The following is a 25,808-nucleotide window of genomic DNA, read 5'->3' on the forward strand; positions in this document are numbered from 1 at the left end:
TATGGACGGAACTGCACTTCCCTCAGCCCCCGCAATTCGTCTCTGGAGGTCCTGACCCACAGCGAGGCTGTAGTTGGAGATGGAGCCTCTGGGAGGTGCTCAGCTCAGGGGAGGTCATGATGGTGGGGCCCCCGTGATGGGATTAGTGCCCTTCTAAGGACAGGAGGGCAGCAGAGTTCCCTCCCCTCCTCCCAGGGAGGACACAGCGAGAAGGCGGGGACGGAGCTCCCACCGGACCCCACCCACACTGCCCCCCTTGCCCCGACCTCAGGCTTGCAGCCCCAGGGCTGTGACACATTTAATGCTTGCTGTTTGAGCCCCTCCGTTCTGTGGTGAATCATCGCAGCCCCCCGAGGACTAAGACAGGCACCCCCTGGGGCACCGCACCCTGGCGGACGGGGGACGGCTGTCGCCCACCAGCACGTGAGGCCGCAGCCTCAAAGCCTTAGACGGTGGCGGCACTCCAGGGAAGGCCTGGACTGCGGGACAGGGCCAGCCGGTGGAGCTGCCCAGTGCAAGCAGCAGCTGCGCCCGTTGCCCACTCGGACACTCAGACGTACGGTGAGGGGAGCCACGTCGGCAGCACCAGGAGCTGGTTACCGACCTATGGTGGCGTTTAGGCGTGTGTTTCGGACCACGCGTGTCCTCCTGGGCACTTCCAGTGGGCGCTGCTGCTGCAGTGGACACCACGGTCCCCTTACACCCGCTCCCTGCCCGACGTACCCCCCACACGACACGAGGGGCTCACCTGCTCTCGAGGACGTGCAGGACCCACGTTAGGAGGCTGTAGTCCCGCAGGAGCTTGTAGGCAGACCTGGCATCCTGGGCAGCGTTCTGCAGAATTTCTAGAACCCAATTCTGAAAACCCAGAACAGAAAGTCAGTTTTGATGACTGGCAGCTCCCAGGCATTACTGGGAATCGGGGGGTTCGAGAGGGTCTCAGCCTGAGCACCTTGGTCGTTTGTGGGGTGATTTGTTTCTAACCCCTCAGCCAGTTCCGAGGCCCATGATTACCGATTAGCGCGAGTGCTGACACCCACTCACACCGCAAGCACCGCGCACACCTGTGAAGTCTCACTTTCCTGCCTTGAAGGTCAGGTTGATGCCAACCGAGCAGGTCGGTCACACCCAGGCTGGGTGGGAATTCAAATGAACGTTGACTTCCAGGTAAACCCTGAGAAAGCCTAGGCTTTCAGCCGTGCATGGGCCGGGGGGGCGGGTGCCTACCTGGGCTGTGGGGTCGCACAGTGGGCTGTGGAAGAAGGACAGGACAATGTGGAAGATGCCCCGCCTGGCGTACAGCTCGTAGCAGTGCTTGTCCCGCATCCCCTGCCGCAGGAGCTGGAACAGCCACTCCCGCTCGGTGCTTTGCTGGAACCAGGCAAACAAACAGCAAGCACTGTCAGTCAGAGCCCTGGCTGGCACCACCGTTTCCCGACATAAACACTGTCAGTCAGAGCCCCAGCTGGCACCACCGTTTCCGAGACAAACACTGTCAGTCAGAGCCCCGGCTGGCACCAGTTTCCCGAGACAAACACTGTCAGTCAGAGCCCCGGCTGGCACCACCGTTTCCCGACACAAACACTGTCAGTCAGAGCCCTGGCTGGCACCACCGTTTCCCGACACAAACACTGTCAGTCAGAGCCCCGGCTGGCACCACCGTTTCCCGACACAAACACTGTCAGTCAGAGCCCCAGCTGGCACCACCGTTTCCGAGACAAACACTGTCAGTCAGAGCCCCGGCTGGCACCAGTTTCCCGAGACAAACACTGTCAGTCAGAGCCCCGGCTGGCACCACCGTTTCCCACGGGGGCAGAGACCACAGCACGGCCTGATCGTTACTGAAAATCCTCACTATTATCTTCGACTTGGCCTCAAGTCACGTCTGAACACTGCGCTGTGTTGACTCAGGCAGGCGATTTATAAAATAGTGTGTAACCGCTACGCTGTGACTCAGGGAGGAGATGTAAGAACACTGCAAAACGCAGACCGTGAGGCGGGTATGTAAGTGGAGAAGCGGCCTGGAGGTGGACACATGAACGGACAGCACTCCCACACGCAGCCCACGCAAACCCACACCGTCCCGGCCTCCCCCACGGCGGGGCCGGTGAGTGGGCTCTGCAAACAGCACCGAGAGAACAGCCCAGTGCTGCATCACCGGTCGCAGGGCTGAGTCACCTCAGGAGGCCTCTGCCCGGGCCCCGGGAGCCTGACCTGGAAGTCCGAGCTGTAGAAGAACTGGTAGAAGCCGGGCACTTTGCTCATGTTCAGGTGCTCGTGGGACAGCAGGAACTTGTTGATCTTCAGGTACATGTGCTCCTCTGAGAAAGGCAGACAGTCACTTACAACAGGCACCACAGGACAGCCTGGCCTGGGGCAGCCGGGCAGTGTGGGTGCGGGGGTCAGACATGGGTCTCAGCCCTGTGGGGCTCTGCACTCATATCCTAGTTATTAGCTCTCGAGAACGGAGTACAGTTAGACGCTGGGTCTACACTGCACACAGGCTGTCTCGGGGCTCAGAAACCACCCCAGGGACACCCCCACCCATCATCAGCTACCGCAGAAGTGTGGATCCGCCCGGGGCCGAGTGAACTCAGGCCCCACACCCACACCCAAGGGCCTCTCACTGAAGGGACTGCCCACCAAAGGGCTCGAACGCTCTGGGTCACTTGGCTCTGGAAGGCAGCGGGGCCAATGAGGGCAGACTCTGCACCCGGCCTTTTCACTTAGTTTTTCCTGGATTTCGTCCCATAGGGGCCCCTAAAGCGCTTCTTCACAGCCACCAATTATTTACTGTCCGCCGCGGAGACCAGCCCTGGACACCCCGACCCGTCCTCTCCCACACGTGGCGGATCCCACCTGCTCAGCCCCCACATTTCCATCTCACCTCAACCTCGTCCCATCAGCAGTACCTGGTTTCAGAATCTGCAGGGCTGCTTTGGCAATGAAGAGCGCCAAGGTAAAGGTGAGCCTCATGTTCTGAGTCCGGATCCCGTTCCGGACTACATCCAACAGGTAAAGCACCTTAAGGCAGGAAGAGAAATGAGCACCTTCAGACCCGTCACCAGCCCTGCCTCACGCAGCCTCAGTCAGCCTTGCATGGTGCCTGCTCCACACGCCCCAGGGCCACCAAGGGTGATGCTCCTAAGAGTCACATCCTTGCTCTCGAGAGCACTTTCTGCCGTTCCTTGAAGAGCCAGGCATGTGGCCAAAGGCAAAGAGAACCCTGCACCCACAGCCTGACAATCCAACCTGCTCCTGTCCCTGCCTCCCCAGGGCACCGTGGCGGGGTGACATGGAGAACAGCCAACTTAACCATTAAATTTAAACCAAAGAAAGAGCGGGCAGAAATGAAACCGCTTTGCCCACCCACAACACGAGAGTGTGTAGGGGACCCCTCACTCAGCTGCCCCGGGGCTGGGGGACAGAGGCAGCCTCCAGCAACACCGGCAGGAGGGGACAGCGGGCTCCCAGCAGCTCGGAGACCCGTCCAGCAGGCCAGGCGGAGAGCAGAGCAGCCCCGCAGCCCCAGCGCACCCTCAGCCCACTTGCCTGGGGCTGCTCGCGGAACCGGGCCCCCTCCACGTGCGAGTAGTAGGCTGCCAGCACGGAGTACGCTGCGGCTCGCATCGGGGGGTCGTAGCTGCTGAGGGCCGTGACAGTCAGGCCCAGAGCATTTGAATCCAAAAATTTTCGACAATCCAACACAAATTCTATGAGAAATAAAATATAGCATTAAATACACACACACACACTCACACACACTCATGCACATACACATTGTAGCTAAAAGCCAAAGAAGATAAAATAATCGTATCAATAATCGCATTACATACATTCCAATTAAAAGGCACAGGTATTAGGTCAAATAAACAGAACCAAACCCATGTGCATCGTCCACAGGAAACCACTTTTAATGTCAAGATGCAGGTTAGAAGTAAAAGGATAACCGGACTTCTGAGCTCCAGAAGCTCAGGGGCTATGTTTTCTCATTTGTAACAAGAGACTTTTAAAAAGATATGTATTTTTATTGACCTTTAGAGAGAGAGGAAGGGAGAGGGAGAGAGAAACACACCCCCTACTGGGGAACTGAGGCTGAAACCTGGGCATGTGCCCCAACCGGGAATGGAACCGGGAACCTCCGGGCACAGGGGACGACACCCAACCACTGAGTCACACAAGCCAGGACAATGAGTGAGTTTCTGATGGGAGGGGAAACAAGTTGAAAGCTTTAGGAAGCATCAAACTGTGGAATAAAATGATGTTGCTTTGGAAAAGATGTGCTTAAGGTACACTGAGATACCTACCTAACAAATACACGTAAACGGGTACCTCTGGGAAAGAGAACAGTCCACACACTTACTGTCATACTCACTAAAAATAGTGCTCAGCTGGCTGGGGCAGTTTGTCACCACCGACATTCTCTAAGACAAATGGATTTTCCATGTGTCCACGAGGAAGTCAGTAATGTTTTGTGTTCACCCTGTTACTCTGTGAAGTCTTGGCTTTGAGACACTTAAGGAAAGAGCTGCCCTTGGGTGTTGAAAATATAAAGGCTGTTACAAAACAGCAACAAATGACATTCTCTTTGTTTCAGGACATCATAAATAGCAATTTGGCCTTCTAGCCAGGACAATGATCCAGGATTAAAATAAAAAGCACCCCATTTTATGGGCTTTCGTGGGAGCTGTGTGGCTGGAGCACTAAGGACCCTTCCTTGCGCCTCTGACAGTTTCCTCAGGCGGCCTGTGCTCTGCGGCAGGTGTGAATTACGAGGGGAAGGTTTCAGCCTGGTTCTGTTGAGAACAGAATTTGCTGTGGAAAACGCATCTGCCACGGGCACTGCCGACAGCCTCAGCTGCCCTGATCCTCAGCCAAGGACTCGAAGGGAAGTCGTAAGGAAGCAGGTTCGGTTTTCAGCAAAGGGCTGGGATGCAGCCCTGAGACTAGTTTCTCTGAAGACAGGCAACCACGCAAAAGTGAACCGTCCACCCGATTTCAAATGGTGAATGCTTCGCAACACTCAGGCCGGGTGCCGCCGCAGGACGTGAACACAGGCTGATGAACATGTCTGCGCACACGTCTCACACGTGTGATGTGGGATAAACGGGGCTGAAGCAGGTCCAACCACAGGACATGGTCCCTGCTGGGAGGGGGGACAGCCCAGGGAGGGCCTGGGGTGCTGAAGACCACGTTCTGTCCCTGATCCAGCTGGTGGTTTCTCCAAACTCAAGCCACACATACCAGATCTAAGTTTCTATACATCACACTTCAATAAAAAGTTGCTCAGTACACTGTCCACGCCGACTGCTTCACCAGGCAAAAGCCAAAGGAACAATACATTTAAAAATAATCCAAAAAACATTCACGATAACTTGGCACATAAACTGAGCCCACACTAGCATCACGCCGTTCAGAGGTCTGTGTGTTCAACTTATCATTTCACTGCCGTATTTCCCTCTCCCGGCACTGGCAGCTTCCTTTAACCAGACAAAACGTGTTTAAGACGCCACGCTTCCCTTTTTGTCTGGATGACAAGTGGCCCGGGGCAAAACCTAATAAATCTAGTTTTTCTTTTTCCCCCGTATCCACTTCCATGCTTTTAAAAATCTCCCACTTCAATGTGATTTCAGTGCAACTGGTGTTTTAAGCCACCACAAATCCTGTCTAAACATGCTCTGCAAATGCTTCCAGCTGCATTAGAGCAGCGAAACGCTTAAAGGGGGGCTGTACGTGGAGGTTTCCCTCACCCGAAAGACCATTTACTAGTCACCTCTTCATGAAGGCCTCCTGGGCCCTGTCCCTCTGCCCATAAAAAGCAATATTCAAGACTTTGAGAAAAACACCGTGTCCTGATTTTACTATTTTTCTATCAAGCGTTTTCCAAGCCTTTGCCTCGTTTCCTAAAAGCTCTATTGAGAGACTGGGCAGCTGACTAAAGATTTGTTATGACTCAGAGATCACCTCGTATTTTCAGACTGTGCAAAACCTATATTCAAGTTGAGGAGAAACAGACTTAGCCAGTGGCCAGGCCACGCGCAGCAGCAGAGCGTCCCGGCCACGCGCTGGGGCAGGCGCGACTCCACCGGTCTGCTGCCAACAGTCGCCAGGGCGACGCAGACACCGCCGGCGGACGACCTGCCAGCTGCGGAACTGCTCCTGGAGGGGCAGCTGTGGTGGGCGCCCCCTCGGCACCCCAGCCCTCGCGTTGGCAGGAATACGGGCAGTGGTGGGGCCAGTAAGTGTCACAAGGAGACGAGTTCGGGGTGGAAAGGGGAGAAAAAGGACAACGGGTGAGTCGGTCGCCCCAGGCAGCGCCGTGTGCACCGCTGAGCCCGGTGGGGGGGCCCTGGGAGCCCTCTCAGCACCTGCTGGCCCAGCGGTGACCAGGCAGAGCCCACTCCTATTCCTTCTTTCTCCACACCCAGCATCCCCAGGCCCCTGGACACAAAGTGCGACTTCAAACACACGCAGAACCAGAAAGGCCGAGCTCAGCGGCTCTCGCTCCTCAGGTAAGTCCGCCGGAAGCGACACCACCTGGCGAAGCCTCGGAAAAGCTCGCCACTGAGAACCAGGATGAACGTCAGGGAGAATGGCACGTCACAAACGTACAAATGGTTTTAAGAAAACCACCACTGTATCTTTGAAATGGCAACTGTTACTTTGCTGAAAGTCACTGGACTGACAGGTGAGAAGGCGGCTGAGGTCTTAGTAATAACCCTGCAGCAGCCACGGCTACGGTGAGAGCCCGACTCCGGGCCCAGCAGGAGCGGCTCTCCCACCCCGCCCGCGGCCGCAGCTACCTGGCCTGGTCAGCTCACTGAAGAGGTGAAGGAGGAAGCAGGGGTCATACAGGCCATCGAGGTCCGCTGGGCTCCCGTCTGTGAACAGTGGGTCCTGTGCCTCCTGCAAGAGCCCGAAACAGGAAACGTGCCAAATGCTCAGCCTCCAACATAGCATCAGGCAGACGCTCACCACTGAATCGGGTTCAAACTGCTCTGAAGACTCGAGAGCATTAGAAATGACTCTGTGAAGCACGGGGCTTGCACACGCACCACTGTGATCCCTGGGGACAAGTCACAAATGATACAAGTGCTGGTAACTGTTGGAGCCGAGTGGTGGGTATCAGGGTCCTACGTGGATGGGCACACGGGGTCCTGTGTGGGTATATGGGGGGCAGTGTTCTGTGTGGGTGGGTACATGGGGTCTTGTCCCTGGACCTCTGTGTGTGGATGTGACTTAGTAAGAAGTTAACAAGAAACACTGTGCCTGTACTTTAGTCCACGGAAGCCGATGGCGACCTTGGAGCCCCCCCGCGCTGTGTGCTCCCTGGTGGCTCCGCCCCGGCCTCCCGCACCTCGGGGGGCAGCAGCCTCCGGTTCTGGGGGAAGTGGAGGATGGTGGTCATCATCCGGTCGTGGTCCAGCAGGCGGAGGATGTCCCCGGCACTCGGCTGCTGCCACAGTGACTTGCCCAGGCTCCGGCACGTCTTGTGGTGCTCCACGGCGGCCGGGCCCCACAGCAGCACCCTGGGCGGGAGCAGGGAGAAGACGGGTCACAGGCACAGAACTGACGATGATGATGACGGTAACGACCGTCACAGGCAGCTCTGCCGAGCAGCTGGCACGGCCCAGGCACCGCTGAGCACGTGGCGTGTGTCCTGTCATTTCGTCTCCATCCTGATGTGGGGAGACGGGGAGGAGGGCGATGCCGACACTGTGAGGGTGGGATGGTGTCCGTGATGATGACAGAGGACAACACCCAACTGGGGCTTACGGCCTGCCAGGCACTGTCCTAGGCCCTGCACAAGTGTGAACTCACTGACCCGCACGACGGCTGGCTAGGCGCCGGGGGAGCGCAGCACCGCCAGCCGGCACTCCTCTCCTCCCCCAAACCCCCCCTCACAAGCCAGTCCTATCACAAGCAAAACGGTTTTCAGAAAAGGCCACTCCACTCGAGCGACACGGCAGCTGTGGGGAGTGTGGGGGCCGGTGCCTGACAGACACGCAGCCCCGGCCAGCAGGGCGGCGGCCCCCGCAGGCCCCGCACACAGAGCAGCCTGCGCGGCGCCCGGGAGACAGGGCGCTGCACCCGCCCCGCCCTGAGCACCGAAAGCAGCGGGAGGAACTCTCGGGGCTGCTGTGGGGACTGAGCCCGCCTCGGGTGGCACCCTCAGGGCCTGCCCCTCACACCCACGGCCCCGCACCCACCTGAAGCTGACGAGGCTGAGGCTGCTCTGCTCATACGCCCGCAGGAGAAGCAAAATCTTCTGGTCTGCGGGTCAGCGGAAGGTCAAGCTGGAGAACTGCCAACCCTTACATACCCCCAGCCCCGCCACACCGCTCGTCCCCACCCACACTCTCCGTCGCCCGCTCACCCAGGACGCTGAGCGAGGCCCCGTAGGCCCCCAGGAGCACGGCGAGGTGGCTGCTCTCGCAGACGGAGGGGCACATCCTCACCAGCCCCGACATCAGGTCCACCAGCGCCTCTGGGGGAAACAGCAGTGAGTGTCGGGGGGGGGGGCGTTCAGAATGAGAGAGGGGACGTTGCAGGGAACAATGAGAGTGACCGGTCTTCTCTGAGCAGGACTGGGCTCGGGACACACCCAGCTTCAGAGCCGTCCCCTCCTTGGTCTGTCTGACGAGGCTGCTCTCAGGCCCACTGCCCCTCCCAAGCTTCAAGCCACCAAGGAATTTACAGCTTAGTCACCCCCCCAGGGCCACGTTACCACCTCTAACATCGCTCCTCTGGCCTGACTAGGAGGCTGCAGCCTTTCCACTTCCACCCGGCACACCACTAATTGGGGTGTGTTTATTACACGCCCTCGTATGACCGCTCACGGTTTGGGGTGTCAATTCTGTCTCTAAACAGAACATGGTTTCAAGAGGGCAGGGCCTTCAGACCACCTCCTTGACGTCTCTACAGCCCACGCCAAAGCTGGGATCTCGGGTGCTGGAGTAAGTGCACCGACCCAGGGCCGGCCCTGAGACTTGAACCTTCCAAGTCCCAGCAGGGGCCTGTCTACAGGGAAGCCTGAACCCTTGGCTCCGACAAAAGTTTCCATCGTCCCATTGAGACATTTCATGCAACTAAACAATTTCTCTCGGGTCGGACGCCCCCTAACGCCCAGGTTTTAACATGTGCCCACAGCACGGTCATACGACCAGGAACACAACTCCCCTGAGCGAGAACGGGCTTTGAAGAGAGGCCTGCGCTGCCGCCTGACCCGACATCAGACCTCCGCGAGCTGCGATTCCACGGAAACGAAACGTTCCGCCCTGGGTGCAGCTCCCTCAGCCCTGCCGCTAGGGGGCGCTGAGCTTCCGCGCACAGCAGCCCCGAGAGTCAGGCACCAGGGGCTGCCCTGGACGGGAGGGTGGGGCAGGTCACCTTTCACTGGACCACAGGGGGCGTCCTCCCCTTCGGACGTCAGCAGGGTGGGCAGGAACAGCGAGTGCTGGGTGAGCATCATGTGGACCACCGGGAGCGGGACGAGCCCGGTGCGCACGGGGCTCTCGAGACGGTACAGGAGCTGCACGGCCGCGTCGAGCGCCTTCAAGAATGCGGGGTCCTGATACCGAAATCTAGGAGGTAAGAGCCAAAGGGGAAAGAGCTTCATAAAGGGGAATTTCATTTAACAGGAAAAACACTTTTTCTCGGCATTTTATTTTTTTAAATGTTTTTATTGATTTTAGAGAGAGAAGGGAGAGGGAGAGAGAGAAATGACCAATGAGAGAGAGTCACTGACAGGCTGCCTTCTGCACGGCCCCTACCGGAGACCGAGCCCAGCACCCGGGCATGTGCCCCGACCGGAAATCGAACCAGTGACCTCTTGGCTCACAGACTGATGCTCAACCACTGAGCAAAACAGCCAGGCTTGGCATTTTATTAAGAAACTCTTCCAATAGTGCACAACGTTGGGAAGGTTACAGAGCACACGGTGCACCCATCACCTTGCACTACCACCCACCTGACACCATCTCAGGAGGCACAAGAAAATGGGGGGGAGGGGTGCAGAGCGCCCGTGCCCTCGACAGCACAAACGCCAGGCTTCTTGCTGGCTGAAATGCCCGGAGGCGGAAAGGCGCCGTACTGAGATGACATCACCGCCCCGCCCGCCCGCCCGCCCGGTCAGCCTACCTCCTCCCCAACTTCAGCTACTCAACACCCCACCCCACGCTTCAGACCCCGTCTCTTAAATCCCTGCAGAACCCACTGAGGGAGCAAATGCTTCCTGTTCCAGAAAAAATAGTTTCAGCCATACGTGAATACTGTTAAGTCACGCGGCGCAGGGGACGTCCGAGAAACACAGATTACGCAAAGATGGGAAGCAGCGTCCCACTGCATGCTGGCCCTCACAGCTGTCCTGAGCCTGCAGCCCACCCTCACTCCTCTCTCTCCTCTTGGATGAAGTAACTTTTCCGTTTCAAGTTGAATGACCAGGGAAATGAAAACTACAGGCACAAGGCAACACTGCTCCCGACTGCCTGGCCGCCAGCAGGGGAGCCTGACCGTACGAGTGAGCGAGGAGGAGGGAGAGTGAGCTCCCCCCGCGAGCGCAGCTCAGCCCTGGAGGACGAGGCGAAGGTGCAGAAAGCGGAAGCTGCGTCCACACCAGCGGCCAGCCAGGGCCCCTCCCCGAGAAAACCCGGCGCCTGCAGCTTTCGCCACGGGGGTGGCAGGGGCGTGGGGGAGGAGGTGGCTGCCCGCCTGCAGGGCTGGCTCGGGCACTGACCCGGTGCAGGCAAGAGACAGGACACACACCGCAGTAAAAATGAATGACCGGCAGCTATGTGTATCCACAGGGGCGACCCAGCAACACCTGAGTGCAGCAGGATACACAGAGAACGAAACGCCTACGCACAGCTGCTATTGACAGGCCAAAGCTCGACCGCGACAGGGACGCTCTCGGGCAAGGCAGGGCAGGGAACGGAGCAGGACAACACGGGCCGCCGCCGGCATTTACTACACGTGAGGGCTGCCGCGTTAGTCTCGGCACATCTCTGGTTTTAAAAAATACTTCGCGTTTCTGAGGCTGCCTCTCATCATCGTCAGCGGTGCCCTGCGCCAGCGGGCGGGCCTGTAACCCCCGCCTCCCGCGCCTCGTGTCCCTGACGTGGGAACAGCACCGCCCGCTCCCCACGAGGGGCTCTGCATCGTCAGTGACGTCCGCGCTGAGAAAATAAAATGGCCCTGCCCAGTGTGGCTCAGCTGGCTGGAGCGTCACCCTGTGCCCCAAAGGGGCACACACCCAGGTTGTGGGTTGGACCCCCGCTCGGGGCACGTACAGGAGGAAACCAACTGACGTTTCTCTCTCACATCAATGCTCTCTCTCTCCCTGTCCCTTCTTCTCGCTCTAAAATCAATAAAAGCATATCCTCCTGTGAGAATTAAAAATAAAAACAATATTGACTTACTTGAGTCCAGTCTTCACAAACTTCTGCCAATCACCAGGATCCACGTCATTAAGTGAACTCTGTGAGTAAAGTAAGTGAGAAATACACATAAAACACCTCAATTTAGAAGAGAGAACGTGGAACTGAAATTAGAGCTGTTCCGTAAATGTGGAAGGCAGTTACCCAAACAGGCGAGAAAACACGCCCTTGCTTATTACTTTGGTTTTTAAAATTGTCTCACAGGCGTGCCTGCCGCCGTGTAACACACCCTGCTCGCCACGGGGGAAGGGGTCTCCCAGAGCCCTGGTGCGTCCCCGTCTGCCTTCCCAGCCAGCGCTCAGGTCTGGCCCACGGCTGTTTCCATCCGTGTGCCCGGGGAGGCCATGCCACCCCACAGGCCCCGTGTGGGTCACAGTCCCTGACGTGCATGAACCTCCAAATGTGCTCTGATGTTAGCCCGGGGGAGGGAGGGGACTGACGCGGACAGAGCACAGGGACTCTCCAGAGGACGAGGGTCTTGGGCAGAAGTGCGGGTGCCAGGGCAGGCGCCCCAGCACTGAGCTGTGCACCTAGGAGCTTATGTCACACAGGAAAGCACACGTCGGGCCCTGGCCGTGGGGCTCGGCTGGGTGCCGTCCTGACATACCGAGGACTGGGGCTCGATCCCCAGTCGGGGCACATACAAGAATCAACGACGATTGCACAAACGGGTGGAACAACAAGTCGACGTCTGTCTTTCTCTCCAAAGTCAATTTTTAAAAGAGAAAATATAATTCTATTACAAGAAAAGGGGTGGGGGGGTGTTGGTGGTGGGGGAGGCTGTGTGTGTTGGTGGGGTTGGGGCAGAGAGTAAATGGAAAATCTCTATACTTTACATTCAATTTTGCTGTGGACCTAAAACTGCTCTGGGAAGGGGGGTGGGGAGGCCTAATAAAAAGGAAAAAAAGGAGAGAAATAGAGTGGGGTGAGGAGGGAGGCAGGCCGGGAGCACACAGGCCGCTAAGAGCACAGCCTGTCCCTCGGCCGGCCGGCGGCTGAGGGCTGACGGAGGAGCCGCGGAGGGACGTTCGCTGTGACAGTGTCCGTGGGCCCCCTGCTCCTCCACAGCTCACATCTCCCCAGACTCGGGGACGCCCCTCCTCCTCCCAGTCGCCATGTGGGTGGTTGCGAGCCAGCCTTACATGCACGAGCCCGCAACCCACGAGTCGAGGCTGAAATACAGGCGATAACTCCTCTTATACCAATATGCAGACACACGGCTTCATCTGTAGCCTACGAATACGTTTACCCTCACTTAACTCACCCGGGTCATGTTCCTGAGGATCACCTTTTATGTCTTGGGTTCAGAGTTTAAACATAAGTCACAGATTTTATGACTTCTTTTTTTTAGATTTTATGACTTTTAACAGAATTTTCACTGTGCCCTGAGGTGTAACTCATGTTAGCTTTCAGAATGCTAATTATTTCCATGCAAAAATATAACATTAAAAAAAAACCCACTCCAATAGAAGGGTATATGGTCAAAAATAAATATTTCCACATTTTATGGAAACTCTAAATTCAGAGACAACAAGCTCGCTGAACCCAAAGCTCAGGAAACTTGAACTACACTAAGGCACATCATATTTAAATTGCTTTGACCACTATAAAATTCTAAAAGCCGCCAGAGAAAAAGGGCATAATATAGAGGAACAAAGAAAAGAATGATGGATTTCTCATCAAAAGCAATGCACACCAGACGACAACACAGCAACACCTTTAAAATGCTTACAGAAAACAGAAAACCTAGAATTTTATACCCGGTGAGACTCTTCCCAACACATTCTGAGGGCAGTGTTACCTGACCCTAAAACCAAACAAAGACGTTGCAAGAAGTTAAAATTAAAAGTATCCCTCATACACACGGACGCAAAAGTTCTTAATTAAACACTAGCACATCAAGTCCAACAATATCTAAAAACAGTAATTCCCCAGGACCCCAGGAATGCAAGGTTGGTTTAACATTTAAAGATCAATTGGTATAATTCACCTTACTGACAGACTAAGCAAAAAGAATAAACCAAATAACCATCTCAGGAGATGCACCAAAGTGACCACGTCAACATCCAGTCCTGAGGACTCCTGGCCGCAGGGGTTGCCCCACCGGCCACCGGGCCTCCCAGACACAGTGCCTCTTATTCTCCACCAGCCACAGTCATGGCCCCTGGTTACAGTATATCTGTCAGCCTCCCAGACACAGTGCCTCTTATTCTCCACCAGCCTCACTCATGGCCCCTGGTTACAGTGTATCTGTCAGCCTCCCAGACACAGTGCCTCTTATTCTCCACCAGCCACACTCATGGCCCCTGGTTACAGTGTATCTGTCAGCCTTGGTCTGTCTTTCTCTGTCCCTTAAATATTTAACCAGGCCCGGCCGGGTGTGGCTCACGGCTGAGCATCGACCTGGGATCCAGGAGACTGAGGTCTGATTCCGGGTCAGGGCACAGGCCCGGGTTGCAGACTCGATCCCCAGCAGGGGGCGTGCAGGAGGCAGCCGGTCTATGACTCTCATCATTGATGTTTCTCTCTCTCCCTCTCCCTTCCTCTCACCGAAATCAATAAAGGTATATTAGAAAAAAAAAAAATTTAACCAAGACTCTAAGGAAAGGCAGGAAGGACACCTACCAACAGCTGGTTTAGCCTCAGCAGCATCTGCTCCTCCTGACTCTGGGCACCGTCTTGGTCTCGCTGACGGCCACTGAAGGACCCAACCAGCCACTTCATACAGGACTCCAGCAGCGTCTCCTTCCAGACGTGCAGCTCTTCTGCCGACCCCTCCAGGGCGGCTGAGACAGAGTCGGCCAGGATCCAACTGCAGCAGAAGACGAGTCTCAGAGTCAAAGAAGGTGGCCCATACCTCTAGCTTTAAGTATAACCCACGTGACAATGGGCTGGACGCCCGCGTCCTGCTCCCTGTGCTACCCAAGCGCAGGGCTAGGTCTTCCCCTGCCCCTTGTCAAATATCACAGATGGGCCAGAGCTCACAGCCGGGGGAGCGATACGAGCCCACCAGAGAAAGGACAGTGTCCAGACTCTGTCTAAGTCAGGCTGACTCAGCCTCAGCACTCCTGACACCTAGAGACAGGTCATTCCTTCTTGCAGGGGGAGGGAGGGTAAGTGGGGCTGTCCGACGCATTATGGGACATTCGGCAGCACCTTTGGCTTCCACCCTCCTGATGTCAGAAGCAACACCCCCACCTGTGGTAATAAAACACGTCAGACATTGCCCACTTGCCCCTGGAGGGGCCGAAACCACCCCTGGCTGAGAACCACTATTCCCAGGGAATCTGGAAGATTCCTGGGATGGCTGGAAGGTTCCTCAGGAACTGGCGTCTCCCAGGCCAGCACCACAACGACCTCTCACCAGCTCACACGTGCCACAGGGCAAAGGCAGCTGGGGAGTGGCCCCCAAACACCCTGAGCCCTGTACCTCCTGGGACTGTCTGGAGTCTGAAGTAAGCTGGGCAAACGGTCCCTGAGTACACCAAGGTCCTTGGCTCTTGCAAATGGGACCAGCTGGGCCAGGATTTCCGGATGCAGCCCAGACTCTGGGGGCCCATCGGCACTGAGGAGCCTCGTCTGCAGCGGCCTCCACAGGGCCTTCCTCAGGATCAGGAGGACAGCCGAGGGCACTGGCAGACACAGGGAGAGACTGTCACACGGGGTGTGCGGAGACAGGGTGCAACGGCTCTGAGAGCCCACGGTTAGGCCCCAGGAATCTCGTGACTTGGCAGATGTCACACGGTAGCCTGAGACCGGCCGTGGCAGGAGGGGTGGCCGTGGAGACTGGCAGATGCTACGTGTTGGTGCCCCCACCCCCCACCCCGGGAGCCAGCTCTAAGGCGTTAGCAGCACCACTGTCCAGCCCTCTGACAGGGACTCTTCAACCCAGGGGCCGCGGTGTCACCCCAGCTCAAAGCCCACAGTCAGGCTGGGAGCACGAACGCTCTGGGCTCACACAGACCCACTGGGCAGAGCACAGGGATGGGGGCTACGTGACGGGTGCATAAAGAACCACCGACTGGACAGCCCGTTCTCGGGGCCCGAACCTTAAAAACACCTGTCGTCGCTGATACGAAATTACTGAAGACAGAAGCAGCGCAGTGAGTGAAAACCACCCACTCGTACAAAGGAATTAACTCTGAGGTGATCAAAAGGTGCCTCCATTTACACAGCGGAATACTATGCAGCTGTGAAAAAGATTTCTTACTCTTCGCAACAGTATGAAAAACCTACAGATTATTATGCTGCGTGAAATAAGCCAGTCAGAAAAAGACAAACATCACGTGACCTCATTTATACGTGGAATCTAACAAACAAAATAAACTGATCAACAGAACAGGTCCAGAGGCACGGAAGCACGGAACAGGCTGAGGGATCTCAGGAAAGGGGGCGTGGGGGTGGGAAGAGATGAACAAAGAACCTGTCTGTATATTCACAAACCCATGAACCGACAACATGTGAGGAAGGCCCGGGGGGGGGGGGTAACACCTATAATACCCTCAACAGCAACAAAAAGTGCCCTGACCTGGAACCCAAGCCGGTGGAGAAAGGAGAGCTGGGCCCGAAATGCCTCGACTCAGTACCACCCACAGTCCTGATGGTAGGGACGGCGGGACAGGACAGGGACCATCACCCGAGTGACGCCTTAGCCTAACAAGACCCAGCCCGCGTACTGGTCCTCCGGATGGGCCCCAGCTACTGCCCACACCTCAGGCCACAGGTCAAAAGTCAGGGACGGTGGTGCTGAGCACAAATTTCTCACTTTCCTGCATCTGCAAAGCTGAGTCAGACGCTGGAAGAGAGAACTGAACCACCCCCAGCACACCCAGGGTTCCAGGGTCTAGAACTGGACAGGCCCATCCTGGCATCAGGTTCCCAGCCGCCCAGAGCGCCCTCTCCCATACCTGCTGCTGGGCGGGTGAAGTGCCCCCGGGTCCGGCGCTGGAGGTACACGTGCACAAGGGGGAGGAAGTCCTCGAGGCCCTCCTGCAGGCGGAGCCCCGCGCCCGGCTGTCGGCACCACAGCTCCAGCCGCAGCAGGTGGGTCCAGCTCTGCTGCACCAGCAGGGCGGCAATGCCCAGGGCTGCCTGTGTGCGCCGGGCCAGGCAGTAGTCGAGCAGACTGACCCGGACCACGGGGGCCAGCTCCGGCTCTCTCTGCAGTGACTGCAGGAACACGGTGTCCAGCTCATCCACCGCCAACGTGGGCAGCAGAGCCCCCAAGCCTTTCACGTACTCAGAGGCCCAGAGGAGCTCGCTGCTCAGCAGTGGACCCTGGGGGCTGCTCGTCAACAGCTGGACCAGGGTCTTGCCGAGAGTGCTCAAACGTCTCTCCTTCCCGGGGGATGTCGTGGGGCGCTGGGCCACCAGGTGGGCCTCGGGCAGGCTCAGCAGGGCCAGGGTGACCTCTCGGAGCTGGGCGCCCTCCATGTACAAGTGCAGCCCCTGCAGGGCCTCCAGCTGTGGGAAGGCCTTTGGTGGCGACGTGGCCAGGCCCTCCTTTCTCTTCCGCAGCTCTTTCAACACACTCTGGGTGATGGCGTCCGAGTACCGGGCCAGGAGGCCCAGCTGGCCGAGGCTCTGAAGGATGGGGGCGCTAACCATCAGCAGAGGCAGGAGCCCCGCACTGAGTTGGGCCGCCAGCAGCTTCACGAGGACAGGGCTAAGCGAGTGCGGGGGAAGGGCCTGCTGCTCCAGGGCCAGGTACCAGCCCTCCAGCGTGGGGTGTCGGAGGGTGGCCACCAGCACCTCCTCCAGGGTCTGAAAGACAGAGACAGGCAGACCTCACAGGCAACCCAGGGCCAGCGGAGCTTCTCGGAGCACCCACAGCGCTCGGTGGGGGACTGCTTGCAGGCAGGGTGACTGTGAGCACAGAGGTGACTGGGAAGACGACGCCCGAGGTCACCATGCTTGCCTCTGGGGGAGGGTCGGGGTGGCTTTACGTCTCCTACATTCCCTGCACATCCCTGTTTCCCTGCAGGGGACACACATTTGCTTTAATCGGGAGTGAGGGGCCGCAGGTGACGGACTTCCCAGGAAAGGCCAACGGGCAGGAGACACACGGTACCTTGTCGTCGGCCAGCTCCAGCAAGGCCATGGACTCCATGTCCAGGAAGAGGTCGGACTCAGCCTGCACGGCTGCGTATTTCTGCCGGTTCTGGGTGTCCAGCTGCTTGCAGTGCAGGACCAGGTGCCGCAGGAGGTCCAGGAACAGCTGCAGGAGGGGTGGCCCTGTGCCTCTGCCCAGCTGTGGGATGAGCCACACAACCCTCAGACCGGGGAGGGGCTGCAGGTCACCAGTCAGTGCCAGGCCCCTCTATGACCAGAAGGTGCGATGTCACCACTAACAAGGGCCAAGGACAGAGTGGCAACTGCTCAAAAAACGCTGAAAACCAAAAATTCGTTTCCCAATAAGACTTGGCCCCTACATCCTGGTGAAACGCACAGGTTTATTTTACCAAACGAGAAGGCCCACCGGAAACCTAAGCTAGAGCTCTGTGACCCACATCGGGGAAGAAAGCTCACTGACAAACTACTGAAGGGGAACTTCTAACAGAGGGAACCCTGGCAGTGCCTCGGGCCCACCCCAGGGAGGAAGGGCCTGTCCTGCCCAGCAGCTGCCCAGGGACAAGGCTCAGCGGCATGTGGCTCCTGTCTGCAGCTGACGAGGGGCTCGCTGGGTTTGCAAGTGAGGCCTGGAGAAAAAGTGCACAACCCGTGTCTGTGTCACTACACGTCTGCCCAGGGGAAGAGGCAGCTGGGACGGGCGCTGAACCAGCTCCCCAGGCCTCGAGGGGCGGCCTGACCCGCAGCCCTGCGTGGACGGGGCGGCGTGTGGCCCCAGGGCTCCCCGGGGCTGCCAGTGGGGGCCCGCCGGAGGGAGCTCACCTGGCCGAAGCGCTCCACGGTGCTCCGCAGGCACAGCAGCACGTGCGTCACCGCGCGCAGGACGCGGTGCAGGGGGAGGCGGGGGACGGCGGCCCGCAGCTCTGCCTGCACCCCCGCGTCCAGCAGCGCACCCTCGCGCCGGAAGGCCGCCTGCAGCAGGGCCCCAAAGGAGCAGGCGGAGGGGGCCTGGGGCGCAGGGCTGCCCGGCGTCCGAGGCGGCTTGGGGGAGAGGAGAGACGAGTGAGCACAGAGCCAGGGGTGCACAGCCCGGGGAACAGGTGCGGGCGACGCCGGTGACAAGGGACGCCCCGGCAACCACGCCCTCCTGCTAGAGCACACGACCGCGCGGCACGTAAGCACGGCGAGTCCGCGCTTGGTCACAGGGACTTCCCTGGGGCGCGCTGGTGCGGAGGCCCGCGTCGGAAGGTGCCCGACACTGAGAACTGACGCTGCCTAGGACGGGGCGACGGCTCCCCAGCAGTCACTGCGCCTGCTCTCCGACAGGAGGCACATCCGCAGGGCGCCGGCTGAGGGCAGTGAGGTGAGGCGGCGGCTGGGCACTCACCACGGCCCCCCGGGCGGGCTCTGGGATCCAGAGGCTGTAGTAGCTGCTGAAGCAGGACAGCTGCTGGCAGCAAGGCAGGACCACCTTGTCATAGGACTGAAGCAGGAGGCACAGGGCCAGTGGGTCCCTCTGGCTGTGCAACAGGTCTGTGAGCACGGCCACCAGGTACGCCAAGATGCTGTCCCCTGCGAGCAACCGAGATGCGTGCGCAGGGCTCACTGGACGGCCCGTGACCCACCAGCGCAACTCCCATGTTCAAACCAGGGAGATTCACACCAGCTCCACCAGGGGTCACCAACTGCACTGGAAGGCAGATGCCACCACGGGTGCAAGGGCTGCTTCATTACAGCCGGACGCCAGGCTCCGAGGCCAGACATACAGACCCAGGCAAGAGGTGAGGCAAGGCCGCCCATCCCCTTCCTCCTCGGCACGCGAGCCTCCCTGGCACTTAGCCGGGACCACGTGACAGGAATACCCCCCACGCCCGGCAGAGGCCCTGTTGACCACACCCTCTCTTCTGCCAGCGTGCCCTGGGAGGTCATACGTGGAGATGAAAGCAGCCTGGATCCAGGCACCATCCCCTGGGGGACAGCTGTCCAGAGCCACCTGCCTGACCTGGACCATCACAAGGTCAAGAAAGAGACCTTTGCTCCTTAAACCGCTGACCTGCTGGGGCTTACTCATTCCTGAAGCAAAGCCTAAGCAATCCTGACTGATGACACATGGTGACCTGTGAGCACCCAGCAAATACAAAGAACTCACACCTTGGCATCAAGGGGCCAAGAAACAAATACTGACGAGATCGGTGTCACGGCAGGGGTCTGTGCAGCCAGGCAAACGTGTGACTTCAGATTCACCCTCCCAACAACCCCTCCCCCAGCAGCCCTGCCAGCCCCTAGATTCCTCCCCCGCACGCTGGGCTCTCCGCTGGGGAGCGCTCACATGGGGGGCTTTCACCAATGATTTCCAGAGCCCCTGGGATCCCACCTCCCACCCTGCACAGACCCAGCTGGCCTGATGCCCCCACCACACCTGCCCACACAAGGCACCTGCTTCGCTTTCTGTCCCCAAGAGCAGCTTGTTCCTGGCTTCCAGGGCCGCGGGGACGATGGGGCTGAACGGGAACGTGGGCAGGACCATGTCCTCGCTCAGTGGGCACCCAATTTCCTCATCGAGGCCTTCGCTGCCCTCCACCAGCACGTCCACCATGTCCAGCACGTCTGAGGCAGAGGGGTTGAGCCCAGGCAAGAGCCACCAGAGGGAGGAAGGGCAAAAAGACAGGGAGACACAGGCAGAGACAGAATCAACACTCAGCTTCTCGGGGGAAAACGCTTAACATAAAGCTCAAATCTGAACAGACAAGGACATTCCCAGCTCAGGTGGTAACAGGCTGGAGTTTCCTCGGGGGCAACGAGCAGCCCGGAAACCTTCCCCTGGACACTCAGACAAACAAGCCAAGACCTGGGCAGCTGAAGAGTGGGAGCGCCGGAGCAAGGAGCGGGGCCAGAGCCCCTGGGTTCGAGTCCTGACTCTGCTGAGGATCGGCTGAGCGAGGCTGCCCAGGTCCCTTACCCTCTGTGCCCCTGTGGCCTCACTAATTCACAAAGTGAGGCTAATGACACTCCTCTAGGGTCGTCTATGAGGTTATCTACTTAAGGTTTGTGAAGAGCTCAGGTTAGCACCTGGTAAAGCAAACACTGCACAGGCACAAACAGCGCAGCCAACAAGCTCCACACACATCCCCGTTACGTAAACAAACAGGATTTTCGTCTCATGGTAGGCTGGCCTCTGATGCCCAGTCATGGGACGTTTGCACTCGGCAGAGCCTTGAATGCAGCTCCTGCTCTGTCTCTAACAGGCCGCCACAGCTCATCTCAAACCCAGGGACCACGGCAGGGAGGGCACTGACCGTCGATGTGGGAGATCGGGATGCTGATGTCGTCCGCGTCCCGCTTGGTGGCGGTGGCCTGCAGTGTGCTGGCCTCCTGGACAAAGTCAGATGCTTTGTCTGTGTATGAATAGGGACTGGCCACCAACGTCAGTAAGACCTGGGCATTAAGGAGCCAAGCGGAAAACAGTTACGTGGTCACAAATGAAATGGAAAAAAAAATGCCCCAAAACATCACTGGTAAATAAAATAAGGGGAAGGGCTAAAATGCTAAGAGGGCTTCATAAGAACAATTTTTCTGCAAAAGTTTTAAAAATTTTTTGTTGTAGAATTTAAAAAGAACTCCTTTTAGCATATATAGTCACTTGCGATAACATCACTTAATATACCAGTATTCTGTGCAAAAATAATTCCTAAAAGGAAACTGAAGAGCACACGGTAGCCTATTCCTGCCTCACAGACTCCCAGTGTGGGCAGGAATCAGGACGTAGGCCAGGAAGAGGCCTGCGGGCGCTGGGGCATCGGAAACGCCTGGCTTGGCTCAGGATCCCTCAGCGGGATTCTCCGCAACATGCTCTTTACACGGGGACGGTGCTCACTCGTTCCAGAAACTGGAGGACGGCCTCCTGTTGGTCTTCCCCAGGGTCATGCAGGTGCTCCAGCCACAGCTCCAGCTCCTTCCACGTGTACTCGAACACACCCGTGTCCCGCAGGATCTGTCCAAGCAGACGGTGGGCCAGTCAGCGGGACCTCGAATTGTGGGGCTGCCCGGGGAGACGGGGCCCTGACGGGATGCGGACACCCAGGGACACCCAGGGACACCCAGGGTCCAAGTTTCACCTACAGCTTCACTCTAAACGCTTTCTCTCAAACATCCCCACTGCCGAGGGGACAGAAGAGCATCCTGACCTCTGGGAGAGAGAACATGACCCCGTCTTGCTGCTGTTACTCCTTCCTTTTAACTCCTCACAGTAAACGGGGAAACGTCCACCTGCGACTCAGGCATCCGACTCTCCACCTGGATCCTCACAGGGTCCCAGGTACTTGTGCTCGACTTGGCCCCTCACAGTTGCTCAGCTCCCAGCCTGACATTCTTTCGGATGGGACATGTCACATGCTCTCGGGGCGGCCCCTCGAGACTCAGACCTGGGGCGAGGAGCACTCACCATGTCTAAGAGAACCGGATCTGCCATGAGGCAGGACCTGAACCTGGGGTGAGTCAACGACATCCCCAAAGGGCCTGACGACAGAGACCAGGGTCTAAGCAGCCCCACAGCATGGGCCCGGCAGTGAGTGCACCCCTGGGGAGCCTGACTGTCCCAGTTTCACACACGTGCAGTGATGCTGACACCTGGCTGGGGCCAAGCTCACACCTGCACGACCTGTAAGGAACCGTTCACGTCCCTTAAGCAGCCTAGGTGAGGCTAAAGGGCAGCAGGATCACCAGCTCTTCAAAGAAAGATAAAATCCCTGCACCCTGAAGGTGAGGGAGGAGGCACCGCCCATCACAGCCCCAAAAGCCAGAAACCTGCGTCTACTGCGCCCAGAGGCACAGCCTGCACCTTCTCACACGTCCTCTCCCCCTTTAGCCTACACCTGTTCCCCCCCACTCACTGGGAAACCAGCTCAGAGAGGTTAGGTAACCTGCGCAGGGCGCCCAGGAGGTGAGAGCAGGACCCAAACCCAGGAGCCGATTCAAGCTCAGCTGCTTTCCCCACCGCAGGCTGGTCTAGGGGACGCGTTCACGGTTAAGAACCACCCACTGACACCCGAGACACCCTTAATTCCGCAGCTGCTGACGAGGCACCTGCTGTGAGGCCCGCGCACAGCGTGAGAGCTGGGAGCTGGGAGTCGCTCACCTTCATGATGAGCAGCTTGGTGGACGACTTAAGCTGGGAGTGGGTGCTGGTCACAAACATCTTCATCAGCAGGTAAAACACGGACCGCTCCCCTCCGATGATCTCCGCCTCGGGGCCCTCCTGGGTGTGGGCAGAGCAACGTCAACGTAAACGCCCCCCCCCCCCCCCGCGCCTGTCTTCCCCATGGGTCCTGGCAGTGACCTCATGGTGGGGAACAAAGGTGGGGAGCTGGAGTTTTCCTCATGAGTCAACATCACATTCTCCACGAAGTCCCACAAGACATTACTAAAGTCACAGAAAAAATGCCAGCGATCTGCTGACTTTCCACCAGCTCAACCTCCTGCTGGCTTGGTACCCATTCCTCTCTCTGTTTTAAGTTCTTTCAGGGTGCAAAGGAGAAGGCATATATTTTATTTTGTTTTCAAAAGGTTTTAAAATGAGCAAAAAAAAAAAAAAGTCAAGATGAGAACTCCCAGCATCCAATAAAAACACATTTTCACTTAAGCACCTCACTTTGCGAAAGCCGAGTGGCGGGCCTCCCGGTTCACAAACCAGGATCCGCCTTGCTCTGGGCGCGTCTCCCTAAAATGAGGATCCTCACGTCACGCTCGGGCCCCCCGTCAGGGTCGCGACCCAGTTAGAAAGCCCAGCAAGCCCGCAGGTGCCCTAGGAACAAGAGCAGAGCCCTCTGTGTCCCACCTGCCCCTTCAGCCAGGAGAACTTGCAGGCGGGCAGCTCCAGGGCCACCTGCAGGATGTGGTGCTGCAGGATGGGAGGCACCTCCTCCCGAAGGCCCTGCTCCGAGATGACACCTGCGGCAGAGACGGAAACAGTCACGTCACGAGGAGGCGGGCGCCCAGCACTGCTGTCCTGGCCAAAGGACCAGACAGGGGGCTCTGTGTCCAGAGACTAGGGCAAACGCAGGGTCCCACAGCCGGTCCTGAGTCCTCCTCACACAGGCCGTGCCCACTGCTCGGCGCAGTCACCCCTCACCTGACTCGTGTGCCCCTCCCGAGGCCTACCCTGCACAATTCTGAGCTGCCACTAGGCCTGCTGACCTCCCCCTTCAGCTCGATGCCACGTCACCCTGCTCCTCTCCAGCAGCGGCCTCCCACCAGCGTCAGCCCTGGCGTGGGCACAGGCCTTGCTCCCCAGATAGACCACAAGCGTTTTGTGTGCAGGCAGTGGCCACGGAGTCTAGGTCCTTTCCCTCTGGCCTGATTCCCAGGTTTCTCTTTGCTTGGGAAGAACACAGCCACTAAATACAAATGGCCACATTCTAGAAAATTTTCTATTCTCACAGCAAAGAGAACCTCTCACCTCCAACAACTGGAAAGTTAACTGCAGCGTGGACCAGGATACCCTCACAGCTTATACAAATCCAGGAACCGTATTTCTGCCAGGCTCGCTCCACAGGCCCAGGGAGAGTCAATTTCATTAGGCAAACTTTCCATCAAGGAAACGTGACCAGACAGGCGAATTATTTACAAGAAGTGGTTTGGCGCAGCCTGGCCAGGTAAATGAGCCGCGATGTATGGGTGCCTCTGCGTGGGCGGGGCGTGGACGGGGCGTGGGCGGGGCGTGAACGGACGGCCTCCGCACCCTCAGAAAGACGCTTTGGAGTGAACGTCACGTGATCACTCGCTGACCGTCTACGGCAGGCAGCGCAGGCTGGCTTCCCCGTCTCCTCTCGCTGCGGCTGTGTCCACCTAACGCTTACTTAAGGGGGATGGCTACTGAAACGATATTGGTCCAAATAAGAGCCAGTGGGCTGGAGGAGCACACGTCGGCCCAGCTGCCCCCTGCCTTCCCTGGCTCCGGGCAGGGCCCTGCTCGGTCTACCCACGTCCTTCACCCGCTGGCACACAGCTGGGGGGGCTACGTCCTGAGACGCACCTTTCAGGAGCTTGCTGAAGTCGAAGCTGCACTGTGTGACCACGTGGGGGACCACCCTCTGGTACAGGCAGATGACCTGGAGCAGGACGGCCTTCAGAAGGATGGTTTCTGCATCGTCTGAACCAAACGAAACAGCTTCTATTAGGAAACACTGCTCTTTGTCTTCCATCAGCAACCGCTGGGCGGTCGGGCCTCGGTGACACATCACAGCCAACTGCACGCGGAGCCCAAGGCTTCAGCAGACACCCACAGACAGACAGAAGGACCCATGTGGTAAATGTCACGGCTGTTCACACAGCAGGACTCACATCCCCATTCCAGTGCTGTGACCTAGGAGAGGTCAGTGCTGCCGTCCTGTGCCTCAGTGTCCTCAAACGGTGGGCACACAGCAGGCCGACCCTCCTAGGGACGCCGTGAGGGTGAACAGGACACAGACCTGAGATTAACCACCGCCCGGCTAACGAGGACTGAGTCACCAGGGTCTGTGCAGCCACCTCCACCTGTATAGCACAGGGGAGGCGCCCGTCCCACCCCACTGACCGGGCGCCCACTGCTCAAGTCTTCAGGCAGAGCCTGGCACACCTGTGACGCACGCCCAGAATCCGATGCACAACCCCCAACTCCTCCCTCTGAGCAAGGACACGGATCCCTCACGGCCTGTCCACGTGGCTCTGTCTGCAGGCAGCAGACGCCCCTCGAGCCCTCACCGCAAAGGGGAGCCTCGCAGGCCGCAGGAGTCCCATTGCCCCTCTTCTTTCCCTCCTCGGCATCCTGTTTGGTGTCTTGCTTTTTAAGTGACTGCCAGACCCACACGACGGTGTTCAAATCTGGTACGATCTGAAGGGAAAACAAAAGAAAGGAGGAGTCGTGTAGGAAAGGGAAACGAGTGAACTGAATCCGACAAGAAGCACAAAACAGGGAAGGGGGCAAGTGCGCCATGCGTGGAGACGGGAGGGCGGGACCAGGCCCCAGCCTTGGCCGGCTCCGTCCTGAGGAACAGTTCCCAGAACCGTGCAAACGGATTTGGTGGAAAACCAGAGCCGGTGATTAAAACAAGCCCCTTAAGATTCATTCTGAGCAAGACACATCCTTACGACCGTCTAGGGGACCCATCCAGGTTGACCTTGGCTCCTTCAGGGCAGCCGGCCAGTCTGCAGACGACGGGCCTTCCTGACTCACGAGAACCACCCTCAGGGGGATGAGGGGCTTCCCAGCGGCCCCCCCCAAGTGCGGCCCGTCCAGTGTGCGTGCAGCGTGGGGCAGGGGCGGGCACA

At 58.2% G+C, this 25,808-nt stretch overlaps 1 protein-coding gene across 2 annotated transcripts in view; it reads right to left on the bottom strand.

Annotated features, from left to right (window-relative positions):
- The window catches only part of URB1 (URB1 ribosome biogenesis homolog), a 47,047-nt gene that overhangs the window by 4,656 nt on the left and 16,583 nt on the right, over nt 1-25,808 (bottom strand). For both annotated transcript variants that reach the window (XM_081138138.1, XM_081138137.1), the window contains exons 12-35: nt 25,242-25,371; nt 24,535-24,651; nt 23,338-23,450; nt 22,639-22,758; nt 21,379-21,495; nt 20,801-20,939; nt 19,941-20,111; nt 18,892-19,076; nt 18,327-18,545; nt 17,506-17,685; nt 16,343-17,198; nt 14,866-15,067; nt 14,061-14,247; nt 11,418-11,476; nt 9,391-9,584; nt 8,378-8,488; nt 8,211-8,274; nt 7,358-7,529; nt 6,804-6,906; nt 3,553-3,713; nt 2,913-3,024; nt 2,215-2,321; nt 1,228-1,371; nt 749-858 (exon numbers count right to left, since the gene is read on the bottom strand). In XM_081138138.1, the coding sequence (XP_080994264.1) occupies nt 749-858; nt 1,228-1,371; nt 2,215-2,321; nt 2,913-3,024; nt 3,553-3,713; nt 6,804-6,906; nt 7,358-7,529; nt 8,211-8,274; nt 8,378-8,488; nt 9,391-9,584; nt 11,418-11,476; nt 14,061-14,247; nt 14,866-15,067; nt 16,343-17,198; nt 17,506-17,685; nt 18,327-18,545; nt 18,892-19,076; nt 19,941-20,111; nt 20,801-20,939; nt 21,379-21,495; nt 22,639-22,758; nt 23,338-23,450; nt 24,535-24,651; nt 25,242-25,371 (4,073 nt within the window). The remainder of the gene's footprint in view (nt 1-748; nt 859-1,227; nt 1,372-2,214; nt 2,322-2,912; nt 3,025-3,552; nt 3,714-6,803; nt 6,907-7,357; nt 7,530-8,210; nt 8,275-8,377; nt 8,489-9,390; nt 9,585-11,417; nt 11,477-14,060; nt 14,248-14,865; nt 15,068-16,342; nt 17,199-17,505; nt 17,686-18,326; nt 18,546-18,891; nt 19,077-19,940; nt 20,112-20,800; nt 20,940-21,378; nt 21,496-22,638; nt 22,759-23,337; nt 23,451-24,534; nt 24,652-25,241; nt 25,372-25,808) is intronic.

Source organism: Miniopterus schreibersii (genome assembly GCF_964146895.1).
Source record: "Miniopterus schreibersii genome assembly, chromosome: 5".
Taxonomy (NCBI): Eukaryota; Metazoa; Chordata; class Mammalia; order Chiroptera; family Miniopteridae; genus Miniopterus; species Miniopterus schreibersii.